The sequence below is a fragment of the Rhea americana genome, unplaced genomic scaffold, assembly GCF_003343005.1.
Source record: "Rhea americana isolate MKP2758 unplaced genomic scaffold, rheAme1 scaffold_368, whole genome shotgun sequence".
NCBI lineage: Eukaryota > Metazoa > Chordata > Aves > Rheiformes > Rheidae > Rhea > Rhea americana.
The window spans coordinates 104,959-125,887 of record NW_028186499.1 but is presented as its reverse complement, the minus strand read 5'-3'; the positions used below and the strand labels follow the sequence as shown (position 1 = coordinate 125,887).

The 20,929-nt window shown below is 50.5% G+C and overlaps 3 protein-coding genes across 4 annotated transcripts; 1 reads left to right on the top strand and 2 right to left on the bottom strand.

The window, feature by feature from the left end:
* Positions 1-749: 749 nt before the first annotated feature.
* On the bottom strand, positions 750-3,674 carry RHOD (ras homolog family member D). Of its 2 annotated transcripts, XM_085312505.1 has the most exons (5): positions 3,527-3,674; positions 2,718-2,805; positions 2,237-2,346; positions 1,773-1,852; positions 750-1,624 (listed from the first exon to the last, which is right to left on the bottom strand). In XM_085312505.1, the coding sequence occupies exons 1-5, from the start codon at positions 3,671-3,673 to the stop codon at positions 1,432-1,434; spliced, it is 618 nt and encodes a 205-aa protein (XP_085168631.1). In that variant the 5' UTR covers position 3,674; the 3' UTR covers positions 750-1,431. The 2 variants fall into 2 exon arrangements, with proteins under 2 accessions (XP_085168631.1, XP_085168630.1); XM_085312504.1 differs by lacking the exons at positions 2,718-2,805; positions 3,527-3,674 and having other exon boundaries at positions 750-1,599; positions 1,718-1,852; positions 2,237-2,540.
* Positions 3,675-7,755: 4,081 nt separating this feature from the next.
* LOC146591611 (mas-related G protein-coupled receptor member H-like) lies at positions 7,756-9,240 on the top strand. The gene is made up of 2 exons (XM_085312503.1): positions 7,756-7,885; positions 8,281-9,240. The coding sequence occupies exons 1-2, from the start codon at positions 7,847-7,849 to the stop codon at positions 9,238-9,240; spliced, it is 999 nt and encodes a 332-aa protein (XP_085168629.1). The 5' UTR covers positions 7,756-7,846.
* Positions 9,241-12,674: 3,434 nt separating this feature from the next.
* On the bottom strand, positions 12,675-14,836 carry LOC146591610 (mas-related G protein-coupled receptor member H-like). Its single transcript, XM_085312502.1, has 2 exons — positions 14,631-14,836; positions 12,675-14,280 (listed from the first exon to the last, which is right to left on the bottom strand). The coding sequence occupies exon 2, from the start codon at positions 14,236-14,238 to the stop codon at positions 13,279-13,281; it is 960 nt and encodes a 319-aa protein (XP_085168628.1). The 5' UTR covers positions 14,239-14,280; positions 14,631-14,836; the 3' UTR covers positions 12,675-13,278.
* Positions 14,837-20,929: the final 6,093 nt, after the last annotated feature.

The window sequence follows — 20,929 nt, the reverse complement described above, 5'->3', positions numbered from 1 at the left end:
TCCCGACGCCAGATACGGCGCGGGCGCGCGCGCGTAGCACGCACTTCGGCGAGCCCCGCCCGCCGGTGCGGGAACGAGCGCGCATGCACCCGGCCGAGCACACGCCCAAGGGACGCAGCGGGCCACGCCCCCGCTCTAGCCCCGCCCCCGCGAGACGCGCACGCGTGTGGCGGAGGGCCACGGGCTTGTCGGGAGGGGCGTGGGGGAGTGTATAGAGAGACGCACCTCTATACCCGTATGGAGACCTGTAGAGCCGTGCTTACGCGGGCGTGCGCGTGAGTGCGCCCACAGGCTCACCTCTATACAGACCTCTATACATATATAGAGACATATAGGCAAATATATGCACACATATATGTGTATATACACACCTGTATGCATATCTGTACATGTGGAAACCTAAACACACACACACACACACACATATATGCACACTTGCATATCTCTAAAGCCACTTAAATGTATATATGTATATATGCGTGTATATATACACTTCTGTATCTGTGTACCTGGATATACATACATGCATACGTCATGATACACATAGACTCACATGTAAACAAGTTTATGTATATATGCACACCAACACACATGCACTCATGCATACATGTTTAGAGATCTATACTCATGCACATACATAGGCACATATATATATACACACACATATACATACATTTTTGAATGTGCACAGGCACACTTATATACATAGACATTCATATGCATATGCATGCTGTAGACACAGAGGACACATGCATGCATTTGTCTACAACCCTATACATGCATGGATATGCACAGTTACATGCAGATGAACAGATACACATACATTCTCACCTGTATACATGCATACCCATATGTATACACACATACACATGTGCCTATACACTCATGCAAGGCACTACCCCATCCTGGATGTGCGGGTGTTGGGGGTCTGCACTGACCAGCATGGGGAGCCCCAAGTTCCCTGACATGCACTGAGCTGGAGTAGTTCTCAGCTGCCTGGTGGGATGGTGGCAGGAACATGCTGTGGGGATGTCACCATCACTGTGCCTACATGAGAGTGCAGTGACCATGCCACACAGGTGGGTTATGTGCTTTAATAGCAGTGTCATGCTGGAGCCGTGTAGTGAACCCCAGGCCCCCTGTTAGCCGACTGGTGGTGCTCAGAGTGCAGCAGAAAGGGAGCCACCCCCCTCAGCAAATCAATCCTCCACAGCCAGATCTGTGGGGGCAGCATGGTGCCCAGCCGTCTGGGCTCTCCTGACAGAACACCTTCCTAGCCCCCTGTGCCGGGCTCATGCTGTGCAGACCCCAGAACAGTGCCACCAAAGGGCATGAGGTGAGCAGCTCTGGGCACTCTGAGTACGGTGCCAGCCAGGAGAGATGATGCTTCAAAAGAAGCATGTGGGATCCCGCTGGGGGTGCCAGGGGAGCTCAGCAGAGCATGCAGCCCCGCTTGGGTCGCCTTCGGCGCTGGGTCCTCCGTGTGGCACTGAGTGCAGCACTGCAAGCTGCCACGAAGATGGCTGAGATGTTCTCCTGGTACTTGGCCGAGCACTCAAAGTAGGACACTGCATGGACCAGCTGGGCCATGGCCTCCCCCTGCATGGGGAGGACGGGGCTGTGAGACACCTGCCAGCCTGGCCACCCCCCTTGGGAGACCCCCAGCTCCCTGCAGGGTGCCCCGTGAGGGATCCTCTGTGTAGGGCCAGGGACTCACCTGCTGGTAGGTGACGGGCTCCAGGCGGTCTTCGTGGAGCCTGCGTAGCATGGCCTGGTCCTTCCGCAGGTCAGTCTTGCAGCCCACCAACACCATGGGGACGCCCTTGCAGAAGTGGTTCACCTCTGGGTACCACTGCATGGGATGGGAGAGGGGAAGCGGGATGTGGCTGGCATGACACCATGGAGAGGGGATGTAGGTCACCCCAGGCCTAGGCAGTGGGGCAGTGGGAAGGGTGCCGCCTTCATGGAATCATGGAAGGGTTGAGGTCAGAAGGGACGTCTGGAGATTGGCTAGTCAAACCCCTCCGCTCTCAAGCAGGATGAGATAGATCAGGTTGCCCAGAACCCTTTGCAGATGGGTTTTGAACATCTCCAAAGATGGAAGCTGCACAACCTCTCTGGGCAACCTGTTCCAGGGCTCTGTCACCCTTGCAGTAAAGAAGCTTTTCCCCATGTTCCACCTTCCCCAGGGAGGACAAGTGGAGCAGGAGCCAATCCCCACCAGTGGTGGCGCTACCTTTGTTAGGATGTTGTCATAGCTGCTGGGGTTGGTAACATCAAAGCACATGAGGATAACATTGGCATCCGAGTAAGACAATGGGCGAAGCCTGTCATAGTCTTCCTGTCCTGCCAGGCAGAGCAGCACACCATTAAATACCGGTTCTCTATGGGGCTGGGTCCCCATCCCAACCTGACGTAATGGTCCACCCCAGCTTGGGGACCATGTCCTATTCCTCCAGCTTGGAAGGGGGAGCTGGGGATGGACAGGGCAACTCTGTTGTCCCCTAGTCCACATAATGACATCCTTTTGGGGAGGGGAGGCTGGCTGGCTGTGAGTCAAAGCTCCGATCTCTTGTGGATCTGTGCAAGGGGAGACTGAGCTCCACATGCATGTGACACCTCCAAACCCCACGAGTGGCATGCAGCTGGGAGACCATCTGGTGCCCCTAATGGGTGTGACTGCCTGCCACGTACCTTCCTATCCCTTCCTGTCCCACCTGCTGTGTCCCAGAGGTGGATCTTCATGGGCTTGCTGCCAACCTGGAAGGAGGCCGTGTACTTCTCGAACACTGTGGGGATGTAGATCTGCCAGGAGATGGGTGAGCGTGAGAAGGTCCCAGGTAGCCAGAGAGCTGGGGTGCCTGAAAGGTGTCTCCAGAGAGGTGCTGGGCTGCTCCTGTGCCTCCAGGACAGACACCCTGTGCTGGCCCCAGGGCATTGAAGAGCACAAACAGCCTTTGACCTTGGGCAAACACTGGGCACCACCCTTTGGAACCCACTGCCTGGCCGTGGTGGGTGCTCACCTGGCTGATGGCAACCCTACAGTAGGAGCCCTATGAAACCCAAATCAACCTTGAACACAGCCATTGTTGGCCCAAGGTGTCCCCAAGCCAGATGCAAGGATTCTCCACCTCCCCGTGTCCTGCTGCTCTTCCTTGGGCTGCAAACAGCTCAATTTCCAGCCGGAGCCAGATGGCTCCATAGCTATGACTGGTTCCCTTGGCCTCCCCTGTTAACCGTCTCCGTCCACTCCTCAGAAGAGCTGTTCTCCACACCCAGCAAGTCTTTTGGGGGGTGAAAGGTGCTGTGGGAGGACTAAGGATTGGGGGCTGCACTGGCACATGGTGATCCCCACCTTGGGGACTTTGCCTCACAAGGGATCTGGCAGGGAGGCAGAGAGTCCTGTAGGGGCCCAAAGGAGCAGAGGGTCTCTCAAGGTTGGACAGGGGCTGAGATGTCCCGGGAGCAGATTGCAGGGGCATCCCCAGCCCTGCAGCTGTATGGGGACAGCCGGAGGGGACCTTACCTTGGGGAAGTCCCCTCTGGCGACAACCATGAGCAATGATGTCTTCCCGCAGCCCCCGTCCCCAACAATAACAGCTTTGATCTCTATCTCCTTGGTCTTGGCTGGGGGGGCCTGGGCCGAACTGTGCCCCTCAGGTGCCTGCTGCATCATGGGGGCACCTGGTGAGGGGGTCCTGCTGCTCTCATGGGAGCATCCTGGCACGAGGCGGGCATCCATCCCAGCCCACCCAGCTGCTTCTGGCCCCACAGCCTCTGCCTGGGCTTGCTGAGAGATTGCTGCCTCGGGGACATAGGGCAGTGGGAGGCACCTGCTTCCACCTGCTGCCCTGCGCAGTGGTGCAGGGTGTGGCCCCACCCATAGGTGTTCCACCTACCCACCCCACCCTGCACTGCACTCCTTTACTGGGAGCCACTGCCAGGGTGCCAGTGCACTGGGTGGAGTGGGGATGCAGATGGAGGGGCTCACAGTGCAGGCAGTGGGAGACTGCTGTGCAGGCAGGGTAGGGCTCTTCTTGCACGCGTACATGTCCTTCTTGCATATGCATGGCACCCTCTTGCACCATCAGGGGTCCCTGCCAGGCACACATGGGTTTGTCTTGCATGTGTATGGATCCCTCTTGTACATGCAGGCATGCTGTCATGCATGGATGGCTTCTTCTTGCACACATGCTACATGTAGGGTCCTTCTTGCACACACGGACATGCATAAACACACACACACACAGACATGGACACACATGCATATGCATACGCACATGCTCTCTCTCTCTCTCTCTCTTACTTGCATAGCTCCCGTTCCATGCACACACACATATACACACATATATACCCAAACACGCACACACTTGCACAGCCCTCCATGTGACACTCATGCTCCTCTGCAGAATGAGCCCTCCCACCCCATGGCTCCTGTCTCTCCGGTGATGTCTGTCAGTTTTCAGGGCCCCTGGAGCGAGTCTGGGGCTGGCCTCTGCGGGGCAGGTGGGAGGACTGATGGGGTGTGAGAAGGCACTGGTAAAGCTGAAATATCTGGCAGCTATGGATGGAGGGTGGCACTGGAGGAGGGTGAGAATTTAGCCCTGGAAAACACTCTCCATCCATGAGAACCAGCTGATTTGGGGGCATGAGACTTCACTGCAGCACACTGGGGCTCCTCAGAGCCCCCAAATCCTGCCCCACACCAAGGACCTGATCTCAGCTGCCACCTGCAGGGCCTTCCCACAGTCGCTGAGGCCTACCACTCATCCATGACTCTGCTGAAGTGTGGGATCCACCCCTGGGTCCATAAACCCTGCCCCTTATGCAAGCTGGGTAACCCCCATGAATCCCAGCTTTTATTGCCTCAGAGCATCTGCATGAGGCAAAGTTCATGGCAGCAGGAGGTGGCAAGACCTGACTCATGGCCAGGTGCCACTTATTCCTGTCACTCCAGGTGACGTGCCAGGTAGCTCCATCTTCAGCGCCCAGCCCAGCAGGGACCCTGCCAGCATGGGCAGTGCTGGACCAATGGTCTTTGCCCCAGTAGCCCTGGCACATGGGCAGGGACTGGCTGCAAAATCAAGCTTTGCTCAGGGGCTCACAGCCCAGTGCTGTCCCCCGGGCCCCAGAGAGTGGCATGGACCCCCCATACGCTGACCACCCTACCTATGACCCTCCCATAGTGATCCTTGATCAGCTCCCCTGAGACACAGACCCCGGTACCCACAGTCTGGGAGAAGGCAGCTTGGAGGATGTTCATACACAACTGGGGGTTGTTTGGGGTGTTTCAGGGGGGCAGTGGACATGGCAAGGCTTGGGGGAGCCACATGCATTGATGTCCCCTCCCCATCTCTCAGCTATGCCGCAAAGTGCACTGGGGGCCCAGGTAAGCTGGGAAGGGGCATTAGTGGTCCAAGCAGCAATTAGTCAGCTTAATGAGCTGGAAAAGCAGCTTTCTGTGCTTGCTGGAGGAGCAGAAGGTTCAGCAACATTATGAGGCCCTGGCCTCATGCCCTGTGTACCAAGAGGTGATGGCAGAGTCCCATGTCACTGTGCTCCTCTGTGCCCCATAGAGGAGATAGGTTGGACCAAGCATGGACCTCTGCTTACTCTACAGCTAAATATGTGTGCATGTGCATGTGCATGTGTATTTGGTTCCTGCCCTTCTTTGGGATCCCTGTCCTCCTCTGGGATGCCAGGGTCCTTGCCAAACCCAGCTTTTTCCCAGGAAAGTGTCCCACTCTGTTACAGGTCGCTGTGCTGTGGGATCTGGCTTAAGAGGTTCCTTCAGGCTTCTGTGGTCAGCAGGGACCCCTGGGAAAATGCATTCCTGGTCAGGAGTCCAGAGGGGCCCGCAACTGAGTGGTGTAACCCCAGAGTAGAGGATTCACTTAAGGCTTCTTGCACCCTTTCTCCTGGACTTTTTTTGCTTCTCCTCTTCCTCACTGCAGGCTCTGTATGGATGCTGAAGAACAAGACATCTGTGGGAACTTTTGATGCTTCCCAACCCAGCTGTCTCCTTCTGGAGGTTGTTTTTCTCAGCTGGGCACCAATAAACCCATCCCTTCCTCACGTCTGCTCTGGCTCCTGGCAGGAGGGAATAAGTGGGTGCTTCCATGGGTATAAAGGAGCAGGGAGGGGCATGGGGGGGAGAAATCTTGTATCTAGGGGGATGGAGATGGAGGAGGTAGTCTGGAGTGGGCAAGAAGCAGAACAGAGACTCTGTCCTGCCCCACAGACTCTCCAAATCTTGACAAAGGTGCTTCCAGCTCCCCTTTTCCCATCAAGCTCCTCCACTTGCAACTCCCCCTACTCCATCTCCCACCCCACTTCCACCCCTTGGTGCCCACAGCCCCCCGGGTGAGAAAGCAAAAGCCCTGCATGCTATCAGTGGGAGCTACTCCTTTGCTCTCTTTAGTATCTCCCCCTTCAAATCTATCCTCTGTCTTTGCTGTTCAGTACATGTCCACATTCTGATGTCCCTCCTGCTTCCTCCCCATTTCTGCCTGTYCCTCTGTCCTTCAGAATGTCCTTCAGCTCCCTCCTTCCTCAACCCTCCTCTATGGATCTCTAAAGAAGGTGGTGCTGTCACTGTGGTCACCTTGTTGGATGAATTGCCAGGGCCACTGAAGGCTGTAAAAGGTCCAGGAGTCTCCTTTCTCGGCACAAGCAGGCCCTGCCATGGGTGGCAGACCCCTCCATATCTTCACTGCCCCCTCTGCTGTGGTTCCTGCAGCCCCATAAGGCCAATCTGCCATTCCCCCAACACTGGTGACCAGCGACCATAGCCTCCTGCCTGCAATCACAAGGGCCCTTTCCTGCAGACAGTGAAAGTGCATGCTTCCCAGTGCTGCACAGGACCAACTCACCCCATCCCATGCTAGCAGGGTGCATGGCAGGGCCCATGGATCCCATGCTGGGCAGGGAGGACTGTGGCCATGCCATGCAGTTGTTGGAGGGCAGCAGTGATCCCATAGTTGGGGGAATATCTTCAACAGCAGTACAGAGGCTCTGGTCACAGTTATTTTGGTCTTCAGAAATTTGGGGTGCTTTGACCTCCTCTGGATCTGTTACTCCAAACGGAGGGGGCTGGTCACCACATCACAAAGGCAGGCATCTCTTGTCTGAAGAGGGTCTTCAAGTCATGGAGGATTTTCAGACCATGTAGTTCCATGGGAAGCCTTTAAGGAAGGGAAAGGCACTCTTAAAGTCCTACCACACAAACATAGTGCCTCATGTAGCTGTTCCCTGCAGGCCCTATACTAGTTAGGAGAAACCTGAGACAGTGGTTCTAACATCAAATTCCTAAACAGGCTTGATGCAAGAGGAATGTGGATATGATACAGCACTGATCCACATGCTGGAGGCTGGAAGGCAGATGTAAACAGTAATGAACAATCTCAGAAGGCTGTCAGCATCATAGCAGGGTTGGGGGGAAAAGACTGGAGTGCAATAAAACAATTAGGAAGGTGGCAATTATCAGTCTAATGATATATCAGGTTGAATTGTAAACGCATCAAGATTCTTTCACAGAGAGATGTAACTGATGCAATATTTGTCCTCTGGGGTATTCTCTTGGACAAAACATTTCCTTTCCAGCAAGACCAACAGAAATTCAATGAGAGAAGAGGCTCAGTGATGTAGCCAGTATCTCTGACACTACTCAGTGCTCTCTTACCACCTGACCTGTGATCTTGCAGAAACACCCACTTAGCAGCATTATTTGGAAGGACACAGGAAGCAATCATCTACTTAGGTCTTCTGAGGACTCAGAGACCTGATTTCTCCTTATCCAAGAAGACTGAGCAAGAAGACCCAAAGGGAGGGAGCGTGCCCTGCTTAGATGTGGAAGAAGATCAGCTCCAGCTTGCTATCTGGAAAGGTAGGGGACTGCAAGACTGTAGCTCAAACTATAATGAGCTGCATTAGTCTTTCTCCCTTTCTCTTCTGACTTTCCTCCAGCCTCCAGCCCTCAGCCCCTCTCACCCATTCCCACAGACACCCTTCCTCTAAACATCTTGGAGCCAATCCAATCTCTCTTAAACATTCACATCCCTGACCACCAGTGGTGAAGCAGCCTCTCCAGCTGGTAACCTTCCCTCCCATCCTTTTGCCTCAGCGTCCTCAGCCCTCACAGCTTCCCCTGTCACCAAGGACCTCTGTCCCCTGAGCATGTCTTCGATGCCTGCCAAGGGTCCTGATTCTCCAGCATGGGGAGCAGGCAAGAGGCTGCACAACTCAGCCCCCCGTCACTAACTTGATTTTCTCTGATCACAGACAAAAGCCCAGATCACGCCACCCAGCCTAGCCTTCCTGGGGATGGAGCCGAACCACACGTACCTGCAGCCTGCACAGCCCACACTAGCAGATGATGGAGATTACAAATGTGTGATAGACGTCTCTGATGTGGCCCTGGATGGTGCCACGCTGCTCATCTGCCCATGCGGGCTGGTGGGGAATGGGGCCGTCCTCTGGCTCCTTGGCTTCCGCATCCGCAGGAATCCCATTACCGTCTACATCCTCAACCTGGCCTTTGCAGACTTCACCTTCCTCCTCTTCATGCTCACCTCAGCCCTGTTATACATCATGGAGAACGTCTCCTGCTCCACTTTAGAGTTCTTGAACTACCTGAGGCCACTTTTCCTGTTGTCTCTCTTTGCCTACAACATGGGCTTATATCTCCTGACAGCCATCAGCGTTGAGAGGTGTGTSTCYRTCCTRTGYMSAMWCWGSTAYCGCTGCCACCGTCCCGAGCACTTGTCAACCACTGTATGTGCCCTGCTCTGGGCTCTCTCTGTCTCTGTAATTGCTGTAGTGACTTCTCTCTGCATGGCTCACCAACCTGAACACTGCCAACTGGCTCTCATCTCTATGTATGTCCTCAATTTCTTCATCTTTGCTCCACCCATGGTCCTCTTCAGCACAATCCTGTTCATTAAGGTCCGATGTGGCCCCCGGCGCCATCACCCTGGGAAGCTCTATGTCGTTATCTTCTTCACAGTCCTCTTCTTCCTTCTCTTTGCTCTTCCCCTCAGCATCTGGAACTTCCTACAGCAGTTTAACTATGTCACTGGGCAGTCCCAGATTGTTTTCTTGCTGGTCTGTATCAACAGCAGCATCAACCCGTTTATCTACTTCCTGGTGGGGAGCTACAAGAGGCATTGCTCCTTGGTCTCTTTGAAGGTCGCCTTCCAGACGGTCTTTGAAGAAACGGTGGTTACCACCATCTCCAGCTAAGAGACTACTGTGGCCACGTTGGCTGTGCTACCTATGCCTGTTTCATGCTCCGTTGGCAATGTGTCATTGTGGCCAGTTCCTGTGGTGCCAGCAAGCACAGCTCACCTTCCTGCAGCTGGAGTGGCAGGAGGCCTCCTTATCCCAGGTCTGGACTGGCAGTAATGCCTGCCCTTCTTCTAGTAGCTGTTTTCTTCTGTTTGCTCTCTCAATCTTCTGCACAAGAATCCTAGCTCTCCACGGGGCGTGTTCTGTTGGGACTCTGCTGCTTTCCTCTGGCAACTCAGCTCCGAAGAAAGAAGGGAGGAATACAAAGGGTTTTGCTGCCCTCCAGTGTAAGAACAAGAAATCAGAGATTTCAATGAAGCTCTTCTGAGGTGTGCATTTGTTACTCTGGGTAGTCTCTTGAGAGAGGAGTGTTTGGGGATTTGGTGGTGGAGGGGCTCTTTGCAATGCTCTGGCATGCCCCCATTGTCCCAGACCAGCTCCACAGGCACTGTTCCTATGAACACAGATGTGCCCTAGAACTCCCTGTCCTGCATGCTGTCAAATAGCTCCACTTCTGCTTCCCCAAAATAGAAATCCCAGACCCATGTTCAGAGTAGGGATAAAATGCATTCAATGTCCTAAACCCTTCTCCCCATCTCATCTCCAAACCCCGCCCAGGGTTTCCCATGCTCTGCTCTCCCTCCTGCTTCCAGAAACACTGGTAGGGCAGGGGATCTGCTTGATGCCCACAGCCCTCCCCTCACCCAAATACCCATTTCCTGTATCTCACTGCTGCTTGACATCAATAAACAGTGTTGTGCTTCCCTGATCTGCCTTTTATTTGTGTCCAAATGCTCACTAGGTACTGGAGGTTCATTAGGGGTCATGTGCAGTCAGGGACCCATCCAGCCTCATCCTCAAAACTGTGGAATGAGAACCACCTGAAGCATCTCCAGGAATGTCACCTGTAACCAGAGTGCAGCAGGCTGAGGGGCACCAGGCCAGGGTGTAGGTATAGCCTAAATTCTCCTGTCACTTTGTTCAGAAGCCACATTTTGCTGGGGCAAGGCAATCCTGTGCCTGGTTTGCCCAGGGCCCACAGCAGGCCCACATCCCCATGTTTCCTTACCCATCCACTCTGAGGAGAGGCACTGATGAAGAGGGCTGTGGGACACCCTGGGTCAGCCAGACTGTCTCCTTAGTATCCTGTTCGGTACATTGAATTGTGGCATGGGGAAAGCAACTGCTGTGGAGAGCAGGACAAAGGCTGCTTGTCCCCACCAACACTGACCTATTAAGGGAACCCAGTGGAAGGAGACAGCACCTGGGGGACCCGAGGTGGGTGGCGGGTGGCTCATCTGCCAGCCGGTGTGGGGGTTTCCCCAGTCGGGAAGAAATGGCTCCCTTGGAAAACCCCTATGCAGCAGCTTGGGGTGAGCAGGCCACAGGATGGCACCAGGACTTCAAAGGCTCTCATGGAAGGTGGTGGTAGTGTGGTGCAGGATGTGGTGAGACACTCAAGGAAGGTCATGGTGTGGGATGCAGGACTCCATGGGGAGTGTAGGGGGTAGGATGTGGTGGAGCTTTCAAGGAGGGTGGTGGAGATGCAAAGTGTAGTGGAGCTGGCACTCAGTGGGACCTGATGAGTTGCCAGTCCTGAATGGAGGGACAGGAAATGAGGAGAGTAAGCAGTGCAGCTCTGGAGTATTTGTTTGGCAGATTGAGGAGGGGCAAGGTCTCTCCCTTCTGCCCCCTAAATGGCAGTGGAGGAAACCAAGTCATGGCATGATGGTGCTTGGTCCTGAGGCCCTCTGACCCACCTCTGCCCAGCTGTGGGCAATATATTTCTACTCCCCTGCCCAGCTCCAGAAGCCCCTGAATGACACCTGTGCTATCTGCTCCTCATGCCAGCTGTCCTGGGCAGGGTTGAAGGTAAGTCTGTGCCTGCCCTGTGGGCCCCAATTCAATCCACCCAACTTTACTGCAACCTTCTAGAGGCACCTCTGGATCCCAGCAGAGACCAGAATCTCTTGGAGGAGCTCAGTTTCTATCAGCTGTCCTGGAAAGGGTGCTGAAATTGGTACTGTGCTGGCCTGTAGTTCAGTAATATGAAGTATCCAGCTGGTGAGCAATGCCACAGGATCTTCCTCCATTTGATAGAAGTCCCTCTTGCCTGCAGAGCACTCACTCAGAGCATGGGAGATGACTCCTCAGTGATCTGCTTTTCCTGTCACAGTGTCCTCCCCCATCAGACTCCAGTATGAAAAAGGATATCCACTCTCTACTTACACTTCTAAGCATCTCCTCTGCATTTTTAGGGGCCAAATGGGGCCCCAGTTCAGTTTTCCAAGGCAGAGGTATAGACAACTCCTCCTAGTAGAGACAGGCAGGTAACAGAGTTGGTATTGCACAAGGAGTCTCTCTGCAGCCCATCTGAGGGGTCTGCAGGGAGTGTGATGTTTGCTTTATGGCTTTCTCCTCTAAAATGTTCCCAGTTCATTTCTGAGGTCTGTACCTAATTTTATGCTCTTAAATGACTTACATGTCTGGCAGGATGGCCATTCTCAGACTCCTCCCACATCATTTTAGAAAACTCTCCTTGGTGAATTAACCCTGGTCATCTATGGCTCTCCCTATAACAGGAGACTTTTCTACCCGCTTAGACCTTGACAATGACCTAGGGGCATGAGTCATATCAGATGGAGGCCACAGTGACAATAAAACATTGCACCATGTTCCTAGAGGGTCCTGGCCAGGCCTGTGGCCATGGACTCATGCTTCTTTTGCTGCTGTAAAGATCTGGCCAGGAAAGCTGCTCTGCTCTTGAGAAGAGCATTTCTTCCTCAGTGAGGACTGAAAGAGGCCTGACATGTTTTATACACAGCTTGTGAGGACTCATAACTTTGTCATGTACCATGGTTCGCCTCAGGAAATGCAGTGATTTTCATAGCTGACTTTACTGGCAGGGTCAAGGGAAACCAGAACACTCTGTTTCGAAAGGGTCGCTAGCAGACCTTTGGCTCTTTTCCACTTGCCACTCCCCTCTTCCTTCCCTTGCTTGCTCTCCCCGCCCCCCCTCCATTAGGGAAGAAAAAGAAATACTCCAGCTTACCAGGATCAAGGGAGAATTTCAGAAGATGAGCCATTAACCTTGGACTCACCTAGTAAAATTTTTTAAAAAAGAAAAACTATGTGTGTGGGGGGATATTTCCTGTGAAACTAGGAAAACAGTCAGGAGGCATTGTCTAACTCTTTAGCCCCTATCCTGCCTCCCCAAATTCAGTGTGAAGCAGGGCAGTTACATCTGAGGGAGTTAGTATATTTTTGCTATAGAGAATGAAAGCATTGTATATATTTCTCCTACCCTCCACCAGGACCCTGAACCTCAAAGCATAACCCAGAAAAAGCTCCAGATATCCAAAAAGTGTTTGGACACAAATTGAAGGCAGTTCAAGGGTACACRATGCTGTTTATTGGTATCAAGCAGCAGTGAGACACAAAAAGGAGTATCCATGTGAGGAGAGGGCTGAGGGGTACTGGCAGAGTGTTGTGCGGGGAATGATGACCCCTCCAACCTCCATAGTCAGCATTTTTAGAAATAGGAGGGGAGCAGAAGTCAGGACAATCTGTGTGGTGTTGGAGGTGAGACAGAGGAGTAGAGCTTAGGACATTGACTATGTTTTACCCCTAGTCTGAATATGGGGCAGAGTTTCCCAATTGCAATGTCCACCCCAGTCAGCAGAAGCTGTTGACAGTGTGTGAGATGGGAACATAATCCTCTGTGGTATGTTTCTGTTAAGGGGGGGAACTTTTGGAACTGATGTGGGCTGATGGGGATGCAGAAAAGCTGTGCACCAACACACTTTCTTCCCATAGAGCTTCTTTCCCCACATCGACCTTCTACAGAGATCAGCCCTGGTTTCCTCTAGGGAACAGAATTACAATGCTGGTGGTGACTTTAGGAAAATTAATACAGACAAAATTTATTTAATCCAGTTACTTAAGAAAACCCTCATCCTTTGTCCAGAACCATGAAGCTGAACAGTGGAAAGACTAACAGACGGGGGGTAGTGTGTCCATTGTAGTATCCTCATCGCATGCTGTGTGATCTCCCAACTCCTCAAAGACTGTCTGGAAGGCGACCTTCAAGGTGACTATCTGGAAGGAGCAATGCCTCTTGTAGCTCCCCACCAGGAAGTAGATAAACGGGTTGATGCTGCTGTTGATACAGACTAGCAAGAAAACAATCTGGGACTGCCCAGTGACATAGTTAAACTGCTGTAGGAAGTTCCAGATGCTGAGGGGAAGAGCAAAGAGAAGGAAGAAGAGGACTGTGAAGAAGATAACGACATAGAGCTTCCCAGGGTGATGGCGCCGGGGGCCACATCGGACCTTAATGAACAGGATTGTGCTGAAGAGGACCATGGGTGGAGCAAAGATGAAGAAATTGAGGACATACATAGAGATGAGAGCCAGTTGGCAGTGTTCAGGTTGGTGAGCCATGCAGAGAGAAGTCACTACAGCAATTACAGAGACAGAGAGAGCCCAGAGCAGGGCACATACAGTGGTTGACAAGTGCTCGGGACGGTGGCAGCGRTASCWGWKTSKRCAYAGGAYRGASACACACCTCTCAACGCTGATGGCTGTCAGGAGATATAAGCCTGTGTTGTAGGCAAAGAGAGACAACAGGAAAAGTGGCCTCAGGTAGTTCAAGAACTCTAAAGTGGAGCAGGAGACGTTCTCCATGATGTATAACAGGGCTGAGGTGAGCATGAAGAGGAGGAAGGTGAAGTCTGCAAAGGCCAGGTTGAGGATGTAGACGGTAATGGGATTCCTGCGGATGCGGAAGCCAAGGAGCCAGAGGACGGCCCCATTCCCCACCAGCCCGCATGGGCAGATGAGCAGCGTGGCACCATCCAGGGCCACATCAGAGACGTCTATCACACATTTGTAATCTCCATCATCTGCTAGTGTGGGCTGTGCAGGCTGCAGGTACGTGTGGTTCGGCTCCATCCCCAGGAAGGCTGGGCTGGGTGGCGTGATCTGGGCTTTTGTCTGTGATCAGAGAAAATCAAGTTAGTGACGGGGGGCTGAGTTGTGCAGCCTCTTGCCTGCTCCCCATGCTGGAGAATCAGGACCCTTGGCAGGCATCGAAGACATGCTCAGGGGACAGAAGCTATAGGTATTGTGGGGATGGGAGGGACATATTTGTGAGATGGATTGATTCTCGGAGCAGTGTGAAAAGCAGGGCAGCATGAAAGAACATAAGAAAAGAGTGCTGCAAGTTGCCAGGAATGCATGGGAGTGATTTAATTATTGGAGGAAAGAAAAGCAAGATAAGGATGGAGAAAAACATGGCACTTTACTGTTAATTTTGGTGAATCAGCAGAGAAAGGCTTTCTTACCAGCTAGGCTTGGGCAGATTAGCCGTAGTGCCTCCACAGCTCACACTCCCTTTGAATCCATGTCCTGATTTCCATCTTCCAGGAAAGATACGTGAGGAAGAATGTACTCCCCAGGAGGGTGCCAGGAGATCCCCAATATTATTATTCTTGATCTTCTACTTGTCTTGTCCCGTAAGTTTTCTTCACAGTGCACGTCAGTTTTCCAGAATCACAATGAGCGTTACAAGGGAGTAGAGAATAGTTTTGTAACTATGGACTACGTCAGAGCTCTGCTTCCTTGTTTTTATTTATCGTGATCTTTTTGCCATGAAGGGAAGTGGCTGTTGCCAGAAATTCTGCAAGCAGAATTTAGTAAATGACTTCTAGTGCACTTCTGATCAAAATCGCCCTTCTACTAGCTGCAGTGACTGTCTTGCTAATTGTTTGCTTGTGTAATCTTCTCTTTCCTCTCCTACTTGACAGGTTTCTGTGATTCTTCATTCTTCTTTCTGTCCTTTGCAGGATTTTACGGCCCCACAGCATCTGATACCTCAGAGTAAATATTAAATGCCCCTTTTGTGCCCTCTAGCACAAAGACTTCTGGAACAAGATATCAGAAGAGTGTCTGTGTGCTTCTCAGAAGCAACTCCCCTTCTGGGAAGAGTGGGGAGATTATCATTAAAGTCTCCAATGGACACAAGGGAACATAGGTTCAAAGCAGAGCTGAGGATTAGCATTTATTGTTAGTTTAATTGATATTTTAACAGCATAATTGAAGTAAAACAAAGAATTATTTTCAGTCTCAGGTTACAATTACATTAATACATATTCCAAATTAAGTATTGATGATTCCCCTTAATAATAAAATTACAGTTATTACCCACCAGCTTTCTAGCATTTGTCCCTTTCTCTGGTGTTATGGTCACCCCTCCAACATGCTATTAGGATGAACTGTAAGCATTCCCCATTCTTTACCAGGAGTATGATGTTGGTGGTGGGAGTTTCCTCCTCCTCATTCCTGGGTATGCTAACAGTTATTTTTGCTCTATCCCACCCTTCTAGTTGTCCATATACCGTGGCAAGTTGGTACTGAGTTCAGCAAAGATGTTACAAACCCTCCTATGGATGAGGACTGAGCAACGGATCTTCTTGGAGGCATTCACCCTCCCCTATCTGGCCTCACCTCATGCTTACCTGGACAGGTGTGTAGGTGGCCTGCAGCTTTTCACTTCACTATATACCACTACTCTGTTTGCTAAAGGCTTAATTTTACAGCCAATATGATTGGCCCCAATAACATCATTGCTATGATAATGAAAATGACAACTGTGGGCTATAAATATAGGTTCAAAGTGCCTGTAACTGTAGAAAGACATTATGAAGGATTCCAAATCATGAGTAGTGCCTTGCCTCTTCTATTACATTAGCAGCTTGTGATGTCTTTGTTATTGTGATGTACTGTTAATTTCTGTACTAGTAGCCAGACTGACTACCTGTTTAGTTGCTGCAGTAGCCTTAGGGTGTTCTAAAATTTCTTGTAAATGCGTTAAATTTATCTCTAAAAGCATCAGATTTATCTCAGCAAATAATTCCTGTTTCAATGATTTCTGTAACATCAGAGTAACTTCCAAGGATTTTGTATCATTAAAATCACTTTCTTCAATGTAGATTATGTTACAAAATTACATTATATTAATCACTTTATGTATTAAAATGAAGATTAACCATGATGTGTTAGCCTTCTATGATAGCATGACTGGCTGGGTAGATGAGGGGAAAGCAGTGGATGTTGTGTACCCTGACAAGCAAGGCTTTGGACACTGTCTCCCATAACATCCACACAGATCAGCTCAGGAAGTGTGGATTAGACAAGTGGACTGTGAGGTGGACTGAGAACTGGATGAAAGGCAAAGCTCAGAGAGTTGTCATCGGTGGCACAGAGTCTAGCTGGAGGCCTGTAGCTAGTGGAGTTCCCCAGGGCTCAGTACTGGGTCCCATCCTATTCAACTTATTCATCAATGACCTGGATGAAGGGACAGAGTGCCTCCTCAGCAAGTTTGCTGATGACACCAAGCTGGGAGGAGTGGCTGACGCACCTGAGGGCTGTGCTGCCATTCAGAGAGACCAGGGCAGGCTGGAGAGCTGGGCAGAGAGGAACCTCCAGAGGTCCAATAAGGGCAAATGCAAGGTCCTGCACCTAGGGAAAAATAACTCCGTGCACCAGTACAGGCTGGAGGTTGACCTGCTGGAAAGTAGCTCTGCAGAGAAGGACCTGGGAGTGCTGGTGTATGACAAATTGACCATGAGCCAGCAATGTGCCCTTGTGGCCACACAAGGTGCATTAGGTGCTAGGGTGCATTGGGAAGAGTGTTGCCAGCAGGTTGAGGGAGGTGATCCTGCCCCTCTACTCAGCCCTGGGGATGCCTCATCTTGAGTCCTGCATCCAGTTCTGGGCTCCCCAGTACGAGAGAGACATGGGGCTACTGGAGAGAGTCCAGCGTAGGGCTACGAAGATGATCAGAGGACTGGAGCATCTGCGCTCTGAGGAACAGCTGCAAGAGCTGGGCCTGTTTAGCCTGGAGAAGAGAAGACTGAGAAGGGGTCTTATCAATGTCTACAAATACCTTAAGGGGGRATATCAAGGGGATGGGGCTAAACTCTTTTCAGTTCCCCCATGTGACAGGACGAGAGGCAATGGGCAGAAATTGAACCACAAGAAGTTCCACCTGAACGTGAGGATTTTCTTCCCTGTGAGAGTGACAGAGCACTGGAACAGGTTGCCCATAGAGTTTGTGGAGTCTCCTTCTCTGGAGATATTCAAAGCCTGTCTGGATGCAACCCTGTCTAACATGCTGTAGGTGACCCTGCTTGAGCAAGGAGGTTGGACTAGATGATCTCCAGAGGTCCCTTCCAACCTTAACCATTCTGTGATTCTGTGACTCTGTGTGCACATAGTGTGTGCACAGAGTTGGATCCCACATACAGAGTTACACGTTGAAAGAGGATGAATGACGTTTAAGTCTTATTTATTAAGTTAGAATCACTTGGTGGCTGCAGGCAAAGGTCTTTGGAGATATATCTTGCAGGCTGATTTGCACTTCGGTGATATTTCTTTGAGCAAACTATTCAGAAATTTCCATCAGTTGGATAACCGAGCAATCTTGGTACTTGGTGCATACCTCAGAGGGACTGAGGTTTCTACAGGAAATATGGAGGTTATGTACTCTGTGGGAGCCCGTGGTTTTGAGCATGTATGGCCCTGCTGCTTGCAATACCTTTTTTCTTATACTATTGCTGTACATTTCTAAAATTGTCTGGAGCTCCTATATAATAAAGGAACTTTTACATCTTACACACATATGTAATATTTTGATTATCAGTATATCTTCACGATTCAAGAACCTCTGTTTTTGACTATGTGCTATTTCCTATCTATCAATTTATGTACAATCCTTTAAAAACATTCCTTATAAAACACTTTCAAAACTGCAGTCTTTCTAATTGCAGTGTTGCACTTAAAGGCAAGATATCTTTTAACATTCAATTTACTATGATAAGCATTTCTACACCTTAGCTTCTTGTTGCACTACAAATATCACATTTTATAAATACACAAATTTCCATGCATACATGTATACACACACACATGTATTATATTACATATTCAGACATTGAATTCACATGTTAGTAATCCACTAAACATGATGACTATTAATTACAGGAGATACACTCATCCTCACTGAGAGAAGCAAGTTTTCTTCTGTTTGGAGATGGAAACATCTTTAGATTGACTTAGTTGCTGGGCTGATAAATACTGAAATGGTCAAACATTCCTTGATTATGATCAAGCACAAAGATACACTTTGTTTTCTCTACTTCTGTCCCAGTTACCAGATCATCTCCTCGTGGGGCCCACACAGGCAGATGAGCAGTGTGGCACTGTCCAGGAACACATCAGAGACATCTATCACACATTTGTAATCTCCATTATCTGCTAGCGTGGGCTGTGCAGGCTGCAGGTACGTGTGGTTCAGCTCCATCCTCAGGAAGGCTGGGCTGGGTGGCGTGATCTGGGCTTTTGTCTGTGATCAGAGAAAATCAAGTTAGTGACTCCAAGATGCTGGGGGCTGAGTTGTGCAGCCTCTTGCCTGCTCCTCACGCTGGAGAATCAGGATCCCTGGAGGGGGGGGCACCAAAGACATGTCCAGGGGACAGAGGTCCTTGGTGACAGAGGAAGCTGTGAGGGCTGAGGACACAGAGGCAAAAGGATAGATGGTGACTTAGCCAGTTTGAGTGATGGTTTGGGAGAAGGACAGATGGGAAAGCCTGACACAGCTTTTCCTTCCCTGTCTGGGCACTTGCTCCCAAGTTGTGTATGTCCATACTTATCCCCACAGTAGGACTTCCCACCTCCCTGGCTGGTTGGCCACAACAGGATCTGTAAGAGCTACTCTAGCTCTGGCTGCGTGCAGATGAGGCCTCTTGTCACATGCTGGGAGTGAGATGGTCTATTTGAGGATGTGACAGGCCTAAGGCAGAGGCTCTGGGAGGGACCAAGGGAGTCAAGACAGTGCTAGCATGTCATTTTTCTAAGTTAGCATGAGAAAGGATGGGCAGAGAGTGAGGGATGGAGAGCATGGGATGGATGCTGGGGGAAAGCAGTATCCTGGGGCCATTCACTGAGGGCTTCATGAGAGCATTGCTCTTCCCATATCTCCTAAAAATGGAGCTGGGAGACCATGGATGAAATCTCCTCATGACTTACCAGGCTAGAACTTTTCTCTCTGCCCTGTGAGTGCTGAAATGAAATGTCCATTTATGGATCCAGATTAAATTCAGACCCTTGCTTCCTTCCATAGATAAGGCACAAAATGAAGCACTGACTGACAGCTCTTCTGAGCAGAAGGACACTCTCCTTCTCTGAGAAGGAACTATTCTCTTTGAATAGAACTATTTGAATGTGGAGATGATCTGCACTCTGAGTTTGTATTCCTTTCCAACTTGAGCGTAAATTTAGGTGATATGAGTTCTTGCCATTAGGCATACAAGGCATATGATAGAATCATAGAATGATTAAGGTTGGAAAGGACCTCTGGAGATCATGTAGTCAAACCTCCCTGCTCAAGCAGGGTCACCTAGAATGTGTTAGACAGGAAATATAGATCTTGTTAGACACAGATCAATTGAATCAAAGAAATGTTGTTGGGAACAACAGGCCTCTCTCATCAGCTGTGTATTTAGCTATTTCATGTTCATGAAATTTAAAGACGTTAAATGCAAAGCTGGGGACATATTGCTGTGGTTGGTCTTTCCAGGATCCTTTGATCATTGCTCCACACTATCAGGAGAGTCTCAGATGCAGAATATTTCTTGCTTCAGCTCAATTCACAGCAGCAATATAACATTCCTTAATACGAAGCTGTGACAAGGTAGACAGGGCTATACTTGCAGTGCCATGCTAGCCCAAGGCTCAGTTATGCCTGCTGATCCTACCTGCTCAGATACAGGGCCTACAAAGCAGCTCTTGCCATGACTGTGGTCTTGCATAACTAACCAGAAGGCCGTTTCAGGCAGGGGAGGATGGAAGGACAGACAGGAGCCCTTTCAGAGTCCCTCCCCAAGCTGTGACCATATTTTCTTATGGTTTTTACTTCTCCCTTCCGCAATCCAAACTGTTGTTATGTCCCAGTCTGCCTTTTCCCTTTTTTTCTCTTGCTCTTTGCCTATATTGTTTGGCTATTTCTCATGCATGCTCTACTGGAGATGGCTAATATGCCAATGTGGACTGGTGGAAAATGGGATCACTGTGTGGTTTCATAGATGCCATGTTAGAAGGAATTCTTTCACCATTGGGACCCTAAATATGGCTATTGCCAGCTCTGGCTTCCTCCCCTTCAAAGCTGATTTCCTCATCATTTTTCTGGTGTGCAATTCTTTGCGTGTTCTTAAGACAGTAACACTTCTGGCATTGAAAGGTTATTTGAGCTGCTCTTTGCGGTTACACAGCATGACTCTGTAGCTCCACTAGCAATGAGAGCTGCTTGTCTGTCTCCTGTCCTTGGAGCTGGTGCCACTGCCTATGCCTTGCTCTGGGTTCTCTCCTGGTCTTTTGCAGGACTAATGCACTTCCTATGTGTTTCTGACATGCTAAAAAGCTGATGACTATCTCTAATCCCCATGTATGTTCTCAATTTCCTCATTTTTGCTCCGCTCATGGTCCTTTCCAACATGATCTTGTTCTCTGAGGTCTGACATTGTTCTGAGTGCTGTTGGCTGGGAAGCTCTACAGGTAAGTACTTTTCCCTCTTCTTCACTGTTCC

Bases quoted from the DNA above. Each gene is read 5' to 3' on its own strand.
- RHOD (XM_085312505.1), bottom strand. From the start codon at position 3,673: ATGCAGCAGGCACCTGAGGGGCACAGTTCGGCCCAGGCCCCCCCAGCC. The intron at 2,806-3,526 runs GTAAGGTCCCCT...ATCTCCTGGCAG, and splicing joins CCAGAGGGGACTTCCCCAAG to ATCTACATCCCCACAGTGTT. The intron at 2,347-2,717 runs GTGGGACAGGAA...TCTGCCTGGCAG, and splicing joins CCACCTCTGGGACACAGCAG to GACAGGAAGACTATGACAGG.